The 15,000-nt window shown below is 44.4% G+C and overlaps 1 protein-coding gene across 4 annotated transcripts in view; it reads left to right on the top strand.

Annotated features, from left to right (window-relative positions):
• LOC308127259 (ELKS/Rab6-interacting/CAST family member 1-like) overlaps window positions 1-15,000 on the top strand; it is a 133,187-nt gene that overhangs the window by 22,926 nt on the left and 95,261 nt on the right. For 2 of the 4 annotated variants that reach the window (XM_080492182.1, XM_080492181.1), the window contains exons 5-11: window positions 2,940-3,196; window positions 3,291-3,462; window positions 6,290-6,364; window positions 7,570-7,725; window positions 10,813-10,905; window positions 12,205-12,372; window positions 12,453-12,620. In XM_080492182.1, coding sequence (XP_080348308.1) covers window positions 2,940-3,196; window positions 3,291-3,462; window positions 6,290-6,364; window positions 7,570-7,725; window positions 10,813-10,905; window positions 12,205-12,372; window positions 12,453-12,620 — 1,089 coding nt within the window. The remainder of the gene's footprint in view (window positions 1-2,939; window positions 3,197-3,290; window positions 3,463-6,289; window positions 6,365-7,569; window positions 7,726-10,812; window positions 10,906-12,204; window positions 12,373-12,452; window positions 12,621-15,000) is intronic. The other 2 variants (XR_013936489.1, XM_080492183.1) reach the window with 1 other exon arrangement.

Here is a 15,000-nt window from a genome sequence, read left to right as displayed (position 1 = left end):
AGATGTGGTAGTTAGCTGGACTCCTGATAACAAACAGACAGCAGATTTACCTCCATAGGAGTCATGTGAAGCCACAGCCATGATGCATACGTTTTCCCGCTGCTACTTTAAACCCTCGGGGTGCCTGACATTCAGGATGCAGCAGGACAGATCCTCACATTGGAGAAAAGGTCATAGAAGAATCCAGTGGTTGCTTCAAGCTGGACCTATAGTACGGACAGTATGGATCAGTAGATCATCTTCTGCTCTGCACCTTTATATAGTGGTGAATTTCTCTGGTGAGCATCATGGAGAATAAAGAAGGGATGCAAATATGTACAAAAATTCATTATTGGTCCAAATAAAAGACAAACCCTGAAGTCTCCGGTGTCCAATGTCCCGCTCTTTTCACTCTCTGGTTCCACCTGCTCCTCCGTCCAGAGCAGTAGTAATAGATTCTTCGGTCAACCAAATACACGATGCAACAAGAAAGAAACAAAGAACAAGAAATAGAGGAAGAAGAGTTTAAGATCAACTTATTTTGCCTAACCTTGTACATAATATACGTAAAGCTTCTGTAATTGAAGTAACAGAAATAAAAACAACAAAGACCAAACAAACTGTCCTCTAAGGGAACACAGTTACTTTTATTCTCGTCCTTCCTGAGATATTCTTTAAAAGTGGTGCGCTTTAACCGTCTTTTAAATGTTTTAAGGATATTTTTCTAAGTTATCGTTGTTGCAAAGATGAATCCCTCTTAGAGAAATGCATTCAAGATGCACCGGAGTTCTCAGATTCAACATGTTTTTCCTGAAGCCTCAATATTGTTGTAAGGCAGAACTCGACATAGCAGCCAAATATAGGAAGATCCCATAGATTAAAAACTTTTTTAAAAATGTTTTAAATACTTACACAGCTATTGATAATCACATCTTTTTCATTTAAAAAAAATAGTGAAAAGTATTAGTCATTAAAAACCCTGCGATGGAGCTGAAAGCGCTCAGTGTCTTTCACTGAGGAAAATATTTCTATTTATTTACACCAATTTACATTTAATTGACCAATTTACACTTGGTCTAGAAAGAAGATTCAACGATCACGTCTGGTGTGTTTTGAGCGATTACTCATATAGCTGTTGCGCCACCCTTCAAAGTTCACTTACATTATTTTCTTCCCCTCCGGTTGAGTCTAATAAATAAAGCTGTCGTCGGTTAATCGTCTGCGAATCGCTTAATTAACTTTGTGTTGAATCACTGGTCCAAACTGCTTCCTGTGGCGTGTTGTGATTGCATGGGTGGGTCGGTGTTTGCACGTCTGAGGGAAGCGTCGTGTTGGACGTGGAAGCAGGAGGATTAAGGCAGAGAAGTGATATTAAAGTGTAGTGTGGGGTGGGGTGGGGGGGGGCAGACTCTAGAAATGTCAGCTTCAGCTTGTGTGTGTGAGTGAAGCTGTTGCATGAGTCAGCAATCCAGCGTCCACACGTAGTAAAGGCAGGGAACGATTAAGACGTCATAAAAACATTAGTCTTTAATGAATTAATGGAAATGAGGACGGTGCAGGAGCAATGTTGTCCTTTTGAGTTGTAGTGACACGAAGCAGCGCCGCGTCCCATTACCTTTCATCCAGCCTGTCCTCAATGTTTGTACGAGTCTACTTTGTGTTTGTGATCACTATCTGCTGCTTTTTCCTCCTTTCATATCGCAGAACTGTTCGCTCTCCCTCCTTTCTTCTTTAATCTCTTCCCACTCCTCGTTGATTAACTACAGCTTCAGGCGAGCGATAGCATCTCCTGTCTTTTTAACCTCCCAACTTTTTCTTTTTTACTTCCCCCCACCCCCTTTGCGTTTGCGCGTGCTCTCGTTCATGTGATCGTCTCTGCTACCTGCATTGTTCCCGTCTCTGGAAAATACTCCCATGACTCCTGCGGCGATGACCTGGCTCCGGTTCAGGTTGTGTGTGACGCATTTTAAAAACGCCAGAGGACATTGTTGTGACATTACACACACACACACACACACACACACACACACACACACACACACACACACACACACACACACACACACACGCACGCACGCACGCACGCACGCACGCACACACACACTTACAATAGACTCTGCTTTCCTCTGGCTCGGGGCGAGTCACGTCTTCTTCAGCTGTATTGGTTGCTTGGGATGCCTTCCTGTGTTTACACACACGTCGTCTCAGTCAGTCGCTCGGTGTTTGTGTTGTGCTTTCAGCACTGATCCATCACTAATTTTGGAATATCATAACAGATATGAATACAAATCGCACATAACAGCAGATACAAACATGGCAAGGTATTCGGGGGGGAAAAAAGTGACTGAATGTCTTAATTTTACTTTGAATCCTCCTGGGATTTTTCCAATAGATGACAGAAAAATATGTGTGTTTTATGATGAAATACACAGTTTAGACAGGAGAAATTACACCTGCAAAATCTCAGTTTTGTTATTCAATATGGATGAAAAGTCCCAAAGAGCCTCAAGCTGCTCCCACATGTTTTCATTCGCTCTGTTAAAACAAAGTGGACTGTTTAGTTAAGCACTATTTTCGAACCGTTCCTATTGTGGGGCAGCATCTTTAGAAATATTAACATCTCAGTATAAATGATATCCTTTCAGCTTGTCAATCAAAATAGTCAGCTTGAACTTGAGATATACAGTATACCAACACTAAATTCTTTTTTAATTAAATTCTTGGACACTTAAAATGTGATATGAAATATAATTAATCTTTACTGTAGTTTCATAATGTGATCACTGCATAAAACACACAGTTCTTCATTTTCCTGAATATAATGAAATAATTTCTTCTATTCTAGTGTGTGAGTTCATGTGTGCTTCATGCAGAAAATAATCATCTTTTCTACGGATATTGGCATACTCGTAGAGAGTGACCCCTGAATTGAAAGTGAACCTCTCTTTGCGCCCCACCAGCACCTGCAGTGCACCATCCAGGCTCTACAGGATGAGCTCCGGATCCAGCGCGACCTCAACCAGCTCTTCCAGTCCGATTACCCCGAGTCCGGCCACCTCGGGGGCCAGCCCATTTCGCCTCAGGAAATGACGGAGGACAACTTCCTGCGTCTCCACGGCGAGTACGAGCGGCAGGTCAAGGAGCTCTTCCTCCTGAGGAAGACCGTGGAGGAGATGGAGATGAGGATAGACACTCAGAAACACACGCTGACTGCCAGGTGAGGCGCCCGCCAGGTTTCCACGGACTGGCTGACCCATTTATGTCAGCGTGCAAAGTTTACACGTCACCCCCGTTTCGTTGTCGTCCCGCAGAGACGAGTCAATAAAGAAGCTACTGGAGATGCTGCAGAGTAAAGGCCTGTCGTCACGCGCTGCCGAGGAGGACCACGAGAGGACGAGGCGGCTGGCCGACGCGGAGATGACCATCCACCAGCTGGAGGGCCTGCTGGAGCAGAAAGACAAGGAGATGCTCCAACTCAGAGAGGTATGTGTGTGTGTGTGTGTGCGTGTGTGTGTGTGTGTGCGCGTGTGTGATTGTGTGTGTGTGTGTGTGTGTTTCACTGTGAAGCCAGATGTCATAATACCAGCACCTCCCTTGGCTCCCTGCAATCTGGGCTCATACTTCAGTTTAATAAAACACAGAAATCATCGCCACACGCACACAAACACACAAATGCATATTACATTCTTTCTTTTTTGTGCTCTCACTCCTCCTTTTCCTGCCAACTCTTTCATTATTTAGTTTTTTCTTACCTTTTCCACCAGCAGGGTGTTGTTGTGTTATGTAATAGCTCCACCTAGCGGTGAGATTTTGGTAATGAACAACCTTCTTTTTTTTCTTTTTTCTTAATTTTACAAATATTCCAGGGCAGATCAACATTTATAACATATATAACTGAGAGCCTTGTTAAAAAGCTTTATTATCGAAAAGGAGGAACTGCTCTTATGATGACAACAGGAGAAGCATCATAATCACACCATCATTACATTTATTAAATCAACCAAACGGCAGCGTTTGGGAGCAACAATGCTTGTAAAAATCTCGACAAATGATTACAGCCGGAGCTCGTGTTTCTTCGTGTTGCATCAGCTGCCTGGACAGTTTTGTTTTCCAACGGCTCCTGACGACAGACAAATTCAAAACAGAATACCACCTCAGGAGAACAACATTGCAATACTTCACGGAGAGTTCCGGTGGAGCATCAGGTGAAAGAAAATCGCGGCGCTTAATAATGTACGAGCTTCTGTCGAGCGTTTGTCTGGGTCGCTTCCTGCCGCGACGCCGACGCTGCTTGTGGTACATTGTTAATTTGGCTAATTGCGTTTCCTACAGCAACATTTTGAATTTTTCATCAGCGTCCCCGGTGGAAACGGAGCCAGTGTGCGGCCTCTGAAAGTGAAACGTCAATGCAGGAGGTCATAAAGGATTCAGCTCGGTCCGACTGGATTGCTCGTTATTTTAGGTCATGATTTAATCATGGGAAATCCAGACAGGATACGATTAAATCATATTAAATCTGCCTCATTTATGCATTTAAAACTCTGTATTTCACCACAGAAAATACACAGAGCATAGCTTCAGTGTAGTTGAGATGTTAGTTACATTGAGCCTCATATCAGAAAAAAAACCCATTGAAAATTGTCTGAAATGTAAATTTCTTTCTTTCTTCCCTAAAGAGTCAATTCATAAATGTAGGAAGAAAAAAACATGTACAATAACAAACCATTCGAGATCAGAGCAAAAAGTACTACTTAAGTTCTAATTCCTTCCTTAAAGAGTTGATTAAGTAGTTTAGAAGCTCCTGAAATTTAAAGTAACTAGTAACATAGGGAAGTAACTCGTGCATTACTCAACACAGTGTGCAGTATTGGTTTCACATGGAGAGACAGCAGCTCTGCAGTTCTTCGTTTCACATGTGACCGAAGTAAAAAGCTCTTCAGCTGCATTTACTCACTTATTTGTGGGTTTGATCAAAATCTTAAACCGTTCTAAACCGACGGCCCCGTTTACATGGACACTGAATAAAGTCGTCCCATTTACTGTACATGCAGCAGTAACATCATAGAATTCAGTCAGCGGAACAATCACATTGTGTTTTTCTCTTTCCAATCAACCAATTCGTCTGCAACTCGCACCAAGATTACTGAGCAAGACGTATTTTCCTGGGGAAGTCTCAGCATGTGTGTGTGTCACTTTGTGTGTGTTTATGGACATTCAGAGCTTCCCTGCCATTGCCTCCAGCGATGGCACCCCATGACTCCTTTCACATATGAGTTTTCTTTCTTTCTTTTTTTTAATCCTTGCAGTCTCATGCATTAGCTGTCTTTGTCGGCCCTCGTAAGTGTGTTTCCTCCAAAGAGGAGCAGCGATGCATACACTGCTGTGTCCTCCTCTTTGCTTTCACGTCTTTCTCTTTTTGTGCCTTCCCCTCCGTCTTTCTCTTCCTTTTTGATCCTTCTTTCATTTGGTGAGGGACTTGTGATGTGGGAACAGCGACCACACTGGATGAAGACATTTAAATCTTAAATCTTATTGTGATATTTTTTAATTTGTTGTATTAGACTGAAGCCGGCTATAATTTGATTTTTCAGCTCCTGAAGTTTCAAGACGGGATCTTTTTGTTTATGGTTTAATATGGAATTACAACCTCTTTCTTTAAATGCATTGACACGACAACTCTGGATCTAATTCAGTAACTTTGAATAATTTGGAGTCGTCAGATTGGATTATTTCGGAACATATTTAAGGTTGAACTATGTGGGACGGCCGGATCGACCCGAGGAGGCTAAAAAGCAGCTCTTCTGCTCGAGGGAAACATCTCTTCCCTGCCTCTCCTCCGTCCATCCCCATCTCTCCCTCTTTTCCCGTGTCTCCTTCCATCCCTATCCCTCCTCCTTTCCACGTCTCCCCGCCGTTCCAGCCCTCTCCTCTTTTCCCACCATCACGTCATCCACCACTGCGCTCTTCTCCCTCCTTCCCCGCTCCTTCTCCTCCTTCCCACCGCCACCCCATCCACCCAGGTTTTCATCCGCCCTCCTGTCCTCCCCACTTTCCTTCGTTTGTTGTCGCCTCGTCAGCTCATCCCTCCGTCCATCCCTCCTTCCATCTCTCTCCCACCTTCCCTGCTCCCGCCCTGCGGCCGACACCGACCGTCCAGCCCACCCGCCACCCCTTCCCATCAGTCGTCCTCGCCTCCTCTCCCGGCCCGCGGCCTCCCCCTATCCCTCCTCCTCCCGCCACACTCCATCCTTCGCTCCATTCCTCCGTGTCTCTGTCGTCGGCTGACCACCGCGGTGTGTGTGTCTCTCAGGAGCTGCACAGGAGGTACGAAGCAGCTCCAGAATCAACCAAAACCAAGGCCCTGCAGACGGTCATCGAAATGAAGGTAAACCCACTGTGTGTGTGTGTGTGTGTGTGTGTGTGTGTGTGTGTGTGTGTGTGTGTGTGTGTGTGTGTGTGTGTGTGTGTGTGTGTGTGTGTGTGTGTGTGTGTGTGTGTGTGTGTGTGTGTGTGTGTGTGTGTGTGACTCCTCTAATAAGCTCTTCTATGCAGTTTTGTCATGTAAGTCAAACTGCATTTTATATTGCACTGATGACATTAAAGAGCTAATAGACGAGGATGTAAAAAAAAAAATATATATCTTTGTCCATTTGGATTCAGATACACAGTTTGTTATGCAACAAAATAAAAAACCTTCACAAGATCATTGTATAGCCACAGGAAGACACTACAGAGGCTGTGGGTTGCCGGACTAGGATCTACTTCAGTGGGAAATTAATCTAAGTGAAGCAATGGTGCTGAAACCAAGAAAATGCATTTGTGCGTCACATACACAATCTTAATCTGTCGTAATCTGTATTTATGATCTATTACAACTAAAACAACTCAAGTAAAAATTTATCTGAATATGTAGTATATTTCTTCCCTCATTCTGGATTAATAGTAGAACAGATGAATAAAGGGTCGTCAGTCATGTTTGTAACTGTAAGTGTCTCCTTCCAATACTATTGTATTGTGATTAGATTTTCCTCTGTTGGATTTCAGACAGAAATATCACATTTATCACATCAGAACACTGTTAATTCTTGTTTGAATGGTAATAATGACTAATGAATGACTATAATGAATGGTAAAGGCTGAATCTGATGCAGAATGAAAGTCCTGGTCGAGTCAGTGCCGGGTTTGCATGTTCTTCCTGTGGGCGCCTGGGTTTTCTGGGGGTACTCTGGTTTCCTTCTACATTTGAGGCTACTTTATTGAATTTAAATTGCTTGTGGGTGTGAAAGCGAGTGTGTGATCGTGTATGTCTTTGCGCAGTGACAGACTGGTGGCCTGGGTCCAAGGTGTATTCTGCCTTTTTCTATAGACTCTTGAGACTGAATTCAGCATCTCATGACTCAAACTATTACAGAATTAGAAAATCTTGTGTATTTCCTTCAAACAAACATGTTGGACAAAATGAAAATACATTTTTTTTAATCACACTGCATACATTAGTGTTGGAATCCTGTTTTATTCATATTTCTGGGCTAATTAGAAGAGTCATACCTGCTCCTTTCTGAAAACATCTGCTTGTTCGTTCCTCACCAGGATGCAAAGATCAGCTCGATGGAGCGCGGCATGAGGGAGCTGGAGGAGGAGGTAATCATGCTGAAGTCCAACGGCGCGCTGAGCAGTGAGGAGAGGGAGGAGGAGATCAAACAGATGGAGGTCTACAGATCCCACACCAAGTTCATGAAGAACAAGGTGGAGGAACACACACACACACACACACACACACACGCACACACACACACGTAAAATAACTATAACAGTTAAATATCGATCTCGGCCTAAACTAGATAGTAAATGCGGACTGATCTGTGAGGCACATTCGTAGCAGCCACACTTTAAAACTCTGGTGTGCAATAACATTTTGCAGCCGTGTCACTATAAAAGGCACGGTGTGAAATTAAGCTGTGCCTCTGTTGGACATTCGGGAGAAATGTTGAGCCACTTCAGCATCACAATGTCCCTTGTATGGATTTCAGAGTTTTCTTCTGTTTGTTGGTGTTACAGAATCGTAGATTGGGTCCAAACCACAGCATGTAAGCCATTATTGTGTTAACTCAATACACCATCATGTGGTGCAAAGTTGTATTGCAACACTGAACGTGCTGACTTTGGTATTTGTACCAAGAGAACATCACAAAATTGTCTTTGAGATGACATCAGCGCTGATGTTTTGCCTCAGTCTGCTGAGTATCTGAGCTCATGTTCATTTTACATTTTGCACTTACAAGATATATTTTGAATTGAGGGAAATCAGAGCTGAAAATGGAAGATTCAATTAATGGGTGAGGGAACGCAGCAGTAAGGCTGTAAAAAAAATCAAATCCAATTATTTAAAAGTAAATGGTATATGTTCTTAGTTTTTAGGTTTTTTTTGTAGTATATGTTGTCTCTTAAGTTGGCCAACACTGGTGGAGGCTGTGTTAATTAAAAAATAACAGCCCTGAAAAACACACACAGGTACAGGTTAAAAAAAGTAGGCGTTGAGAGAAAAAGTAGAAACTGTTGATTTCCTCGGCGCCCCGAAGAGGGGGAGTCTTGTGAGCAGCCAGAAAAAAAGCTCTCATATGATGAAGAGCACAGCGCTCAGAAATGCTGTTCAAAACCTCAGAGGCCCCGACCACAAGATGCAAACACCTGGCGAGCCTCAGACACAGAACGACCTGGCTGCAGTTGGCGAAAGCGTACAAAAACAAACCATTAAAGTTCTGGCATGAAGATCTATGAGCTGATGAAACAAAAATTAGCTTCTACTGGAAGGGGGAAAAAAACACGGGAGTTCATGACCCCAAGCGTCGCTCCTCATCTTTCAAACCCGGCAGTGGTTTTGTTATGATGTGGGTGCGGAGGAGCAAAATCTAAGGAGCCAAAGCAACCGCAGGTAGAGTTCTCCCCCCGCCGGTACGACTCAGGCGCCTCCGCTGAATCGATTGAGCATGCACTGCGAAGCCGGCGAAGGGACGAGACGCGCCAAAACATGCAAGGGCCGAAAGGTGGCAACAGCGGAGGCGTCTGAGAGCGTCCCAAAAGAAATACGAAGCGTTTGATCGCACGCTGAGTCGAACGCCAGAGAGGCTCTCGGACTTTAAAGGAAGAAAAATATTAAACGTAACGATGCTGTCTTGACGAGGCCGCACGGTGCCGCAGTGATTAAGGGAGAATGTCACAGCTTGTTCCTGTCTGGAGTTTGCATGTTCTCTCCTTAAAGTGGTGCAGCAGACGGATGGATCCTGTCTGGAAGTTTTTATAGATGGAGTGAAGGAGGATACGGAGATGGTTGACGAGGAGGCAAGGGAAGAAGAACAAATATGTTTTGGAGAGAGATATCCGGAGCAAGCAGCATTTTGATGACTTTTAAAGTTGAACTCTCGGCGTTGAGATCCAAAGGTCTAAATTGACAAATGCTGATTTATACGAATAACAGTATTTTCCTCATTTGTAGAGAAACACTTCGTCAAAAATGTGTTTCTTTTCTCGATACCGTCCAGATTGTATCCGCTCGTCCCACCAATTTTTTTCCTTTTTGATTTGAAAGATTGCTCGGTTTTTTTTCCCTCTCTCTCTCTCTCTCTCTCTCTCTCTCGCCCGCCCAGCAAAGAAATACTTTTGTGTTCATTTACCTTGATGGAAACAGCCTCGCTGTCAAGAACAAACAGCGGCTTGTGGGAGTCGCGCTCATTAAAACGGCTCACTCGGTACTTCTGTCACACGGGGGAGGCGATGCAGTTTGAGATTTCACTCCGCTCCTGCTTGTTCCCGTTGAAATGCATTTTGCCTCGTGTTTTTCACATCTTGAGAGAAACAATGTGCTCGTTGTTCTGATTTCTTTGTTTGATTTCACACATTTCTAGAGAGATGAAAGATTTACATTCCTAGTTTATAAATAGAGCACGAGCAGGACATCGACTCCCAGAAGACACACCTCTGGAACATAGCATGTAGCTGACTTGTGTGTGTTATTTTCACATTCGGGGTGTCGGGATATCACTGTAGCTACGGTGCGATTTACAGGTAAGCTGATTAACAGCTCTCTCAGAGATCCATCCATCTTCTTTATCAAACTTGCTGAAGCAGAGACATGAACCCAGGAGATTTCCACTATAAGTCAAGAGCACTCACCACTACAGCACCACGTGGCCCGAGAGCAAACTCCTAACCTGGATTCGGCACAACTTCTTCACATTTACATTTTCACGTCAAATTATCTCTTTGCCTCGTCCGTACAAAGGTGCTAAATGACTCCTCCCACTCTTAAACTTACAGAATCACCCCCACTGATTGCTCAAAATGCCCGTCAGTTGTTCTATTGAGTGTTTTTGACTTGCTTTCTGGGAGCCTTTAGAACGTTGCTTTTATTTGCAGAACAAAATGAGTCTGGGTTCTCCGAGTGTTCGCACAAAGCAAAGATTCACAGTTGTGAAGTAGTGAAATGAATATATGTATGGACAAACGCCGATCAATTGGTGATCTTTAACCCAAAGATGGTAATTATAGATTTTAAATGTCGGTTTTCTTCTTTTCACAAAGACTCTAAATGGATGTCTGTCTCATTTCTGATGTGATTGTTGACGTCTGCGTTGCTGTGCATCATGAGACGCTGCCCGCCCTGTGTGGCCCTTCCCCACGTCTCCCGTCTCGCCACCCCCCCCCCTGCCGGGAGGAGCGAGGGAATACGTGAGGAAGCAAAACACAAGCAAGGGAAGCGAGGAGTCATGTGAGCCTCGCAGGAAGCCCCCTCCCCACCCCCCCTCCCCCCATGGTGACGCCCTCCTTTCCTGCCAGGTCGAGCAGCTGAAGGAAGAGCTAACGCACAGCCAGTCAGAGAAGGAGGAGCTCAGGCAGCGAGCCAGCGAGCTCCAGCAGGAGGTGTCTGCAGTAAGAGACGCAGCTCGGTGTCTTGTTTGCTCTGTCTTTCCTCCTCTCTCCATGCTTCGGTAGATTTCCAGTAGTGCAAGAGGTGCCCACACAGCAGGCTGCAACCATGACACTCAAAATGTCTGCGAGATCTCCAGAGCAACATGAATAATCCGCCCATATCTTTTATTGCTCTGCTTAAGCTTTGTCATTATAGTGTCACTCGAGTCTAAAACGACCTGAGAGACTTACAGTCAATAGATTGTCAATAGACATCAAGCAAATGCTTCATAAAAGAGCTCGGTAAGCACATATCAGCCCAGATCATTTTAAATGTGAAGACAATTTGTGCTTAGAAAGTCCTTGTCTCTCATCCTGTGTGATGGATCAACAGCTTTTGACTGTCTATGGTTGTTTTCTTGCTGTTTTCATGATATTTTACAGAGTTCAAGCAGTGGCTCCAGCTGCGTAGTGCATCTCTAACCTGCTTTCTCTCCTTTTTGCATGCGGTTTCTCTCAGCTCGTCTCTTCAGAGCACTTTGGATTGCTTTGTTTTTATGTGACAGATTTTCCTGTTGGGAACGGGTCCATTCTTTGTTTCCCACGTTACATCTAAAGATTTTTTTTTTTTTTTTTAAGTATATGTGAAATTCTTCTGGGACAATTTTAAAAATGTTGGGGTTTTTTTTTCTATAAGAATGGACCCTGACCTTACAGAGCACGATTTCTACGCGTGTCTAACTGTTGTTTGCTTTGCAGGAGAGAAAATGTGGAAAAAGGCTGTTTTTGCCTTTTATTTATTATTATTTTATTTATCTCATAAAATTCTTGCTTCATAAGAAGCCTGGTTGATTGGCCATCCATGTTTTCAGATTAGTTTTTTTTTTTTTTATAGATTATTCTATGTCTGATGTTTTTTTTAAGTAACTCTATCCTCTGTCGTCCAGTATTGTCATTCCACATCGCCAGTGGAGAATACAATTCTTCACTAAACACTACGGAGTCAGATTGCTTTCTCCTGCAAGTGTTGGAAATCTTCTTTAAGCCTGTCATTTAGAGCGTTCCCAGCCCCAGGCTCCACTCACTATCAGTGCTTAATTAATTTTTATAGATTCCAGTTTCACTGTTGGTCTTCGGCAGTGGAGTTCTGAGCGGTGGCTGAGGCCTTAACATACGCGGTGGAGGGAGCGCTCACTTTGTCGAGCTTCCAGTGGAGTTTTGTACAGATACAGGGTCATGCATCTCTCACCTTTCACATCCTGTGTGTGTGTGTGTGTGTGTGTGTGTGTGTGTGTGTGTGTGTGTGTGTGTGTTTTTCAGGTGGAGCAGGCAAAGCAGGACCTGAGTCGTAAGGACAGCGAGCTGCTGGGTCTCAGGACCAAACTGGAGACTCTCAACAATCAGTTTTCTGACAGCAAGCAACATGTGGACGTGCTCAAGGAGTCGCTCACTGCCAAGGAGCAGAGGGCTGCCATCCTCCAGACAGAGGTACAGCTGCTCTGGTGCTTCATCCGCTTGCCCCCTGCGAGGTACCACTGATATTATAATCTGTGAATGTGTATTTCTAGGTGGATGCTTTGCGTCTCCGTCTGGAAGAGAAGGAGTCTCTCCTCTCTAAGAAGAGCCAGCAGATGTCGGAGCTGACAGACGAGAAAAGCACGGTGCAGGGCGAGATCACGGACCTCAAAGACATGCTGGACGTCAAGGAGCGCAAAGTTATCGTGCTGCAGAAGAAGGTGAGTCGACCCGATGACACGTTCAAACACCTTTGTAACGCAATCCTCCCACGGGATACCCAACACCAAGGTAGTCCTCGAGCCCAGATTACAAGCCACTGATATCGATTTAGATTATCAGAAATATTTACTCGCTCTTGAACTTGTGCTGGAAGACGAAACGCCAGCACACAAAATATGTTGTCATGTAAGACCGTGACCACTAGATGGAGCTGTATGACTGTGTTGCTGTTGAGGGCTTGACACGCGGAAAGACTGACGTTGGAGCTGTCAGACTGGAGGACACAGGCAGATAATTAGGATGCTCTGGAATCTGGAGTCACTGGCGCTTTCTGAATATTTCTCCCTGCTTTTTTTCGACGCGTACTAGTGTGTGTGTGTGTGTGTGAGCGTCTCTGCGGTGATGCTGTCAGTTAGATGGATGGGCTGGAGTGACCACTTGTCTTTGCTGTCTGACGCTCACACACACACAAACACTTCCAAAAACACACACACCAAATTCACTGTCATCCTGACAAGCGTTAGGCTCGTCAGAGATGTGGATAAAAGAGCTTTTGGAAAGAGACGCAGAAGAAGCAAACTGCAGCGCCGCAGTGGACCTGAAGGGCTGAAATGACGGAGACGACCTAAGAAAAGACTCCAGCAACCATCGAGGCAGTTACAGCTGACAAATTAGGCCCAAACTTGACAGAAAATTCTAATATTTTCATGTTGTTTCTCTCTCTTTATATAACAAATTGGCATTTTAATGTTTCTTCCTCTCTATTCCTCAATCACTCGCTGGTTGTCGCATGGCGAAAATAAAAAAAAACTTAAACCGTGTGCAGAAATTGAATATTGAATAATAAATTGATGCAAACAATCAAGCAGACAGGCATAAAGCAGGAGGGGGGAGGAGAGAGACCGTGTGTTTAAAATCGGATGCATACTAATGAGTTCCTCTTGTTTAATAAATGATGACCTCTGCCGTCTTCAAATAGAATACAGTCCGGTGTCTGAGAGGCAGACCGAGACGCCGCCGCTTCCTCCTTCATCTCATATGTGCTTGATTTCCTAATTTCTCCCTTTTCTTTTCCTCTTTTTTTAATTCTCTTAAGTGGAAAAACTAAAAATACCAGCCATTTGTTCCTAGATGTGAAAGTGTATCGCTGCGAGCGAGGCGACAGTTAATGGCAAAGGTATTCATCAAACCTGCCGTCACCTCCTTCACTTTGTTGTTAAATGTAATTATCTGTTGGGCGCGAGGAGCGTCGTGACACAGAGGAAGAGAACCGTCGGCTGGTTATTGTTTTGTTAACATATGTCTGTTCATTATCGCGGAGGGTTTGAGGCCTGAAATAGGACGAGGCGTGAGCAACGAGCGTGCGTGCGTGTGTGTGTGTGTGTGTGTGTGTGTGTGTGTGTGTGTGTGTGTGTGTGTGTGTGTGTGTGTGTGTGTGTGTGTGTGTGTGTGTGTGTGTGTGTGTGTCAGCCATCGAGCGGTTGTCAGCTTCAGGAAATGCAGACGGGGATCAAAGACTCTCGCTGCCTCTCAATGTCAAGTGTGTGCGCGCGAGTGAGCGTGCGCGAGGGAGAGAGGGAGGAGGAGGAGGAGGAGGAGGGAGGAAGAGGAGGATGCTGTCAGTCAAGCTGTCAGGTCAACTGTTGATTAATGAGGTGCTGGAAATGTTTTACTGTACGAGCACACGCGCATATATATATTCACACGCACACACTCACTCACGCCAGCGCTGTATTGTAAATGTGTGTGTGTGTGTGTGTGTGTGTGTGTGTGTGTCTGTGTGTGTGTGTGTGTGTGTGTCTGTCTCACCTGCAGTGAAGTCAAAGGTCACATACCGATCTGTATTTTTGCTTTTTTGTGACAGGTAGTCAATCTCTCGATTCCCTTTCTCTCTGGCAAGAATGGAGGCATATATAGAGAGAAGGAGAGGTAGAGAGAGGAAGACTGACGCATTCAGGTTTTACCACCCAGGTTCACTTTTATTAAGACATTACATAAGCTTTTCATCTCCTTTCCCCCATAATCTGTTATTTCTGTACTGCTCACCCGGTTGGCCCATCTATTCTTTAATGAAGACCACAAGGTTGACGTTACTTCTTATCTTTGTCTGTGATCTCTCTCTCTCTCTCTCTCTCTCTCTCTCTCTCTCTCTCTCTCTCTCTCTCACTCTCTCTCGGTCTCTCTCTCCCTCTAATGCACGTTCTCCCACCAACACATGAATAATGTGTGTTCATTACCTCGCGAGGACATTAAACTGGCTCGCACCAGTTTACTGCAGACTCACCGTACGAGCCTGATCAACCCTTAATAACCTCATTTCAATCTTTCTCATTTCAATATAACTATGGCAATAGATTTACGTCCCCGCAACAATTAAAA

Source organism: Lipophrys pholis, assembly GCF_963383615.2.
Source record: "Lipophrys pholis genome assembly, chromosome: 22".
NCBI classification, from domain to species: Eukaryota; Metazoa; Chordata; class Actinopteri; order Blenniiformes; family Blenniidae; genus Lipophrys; species Lipophrys pholis.
The sequence above is the reverse complement of the archived record's forward strand: the minus strand, read 5'-3'. Positions and strand labels throughout refer to the sequence as shown.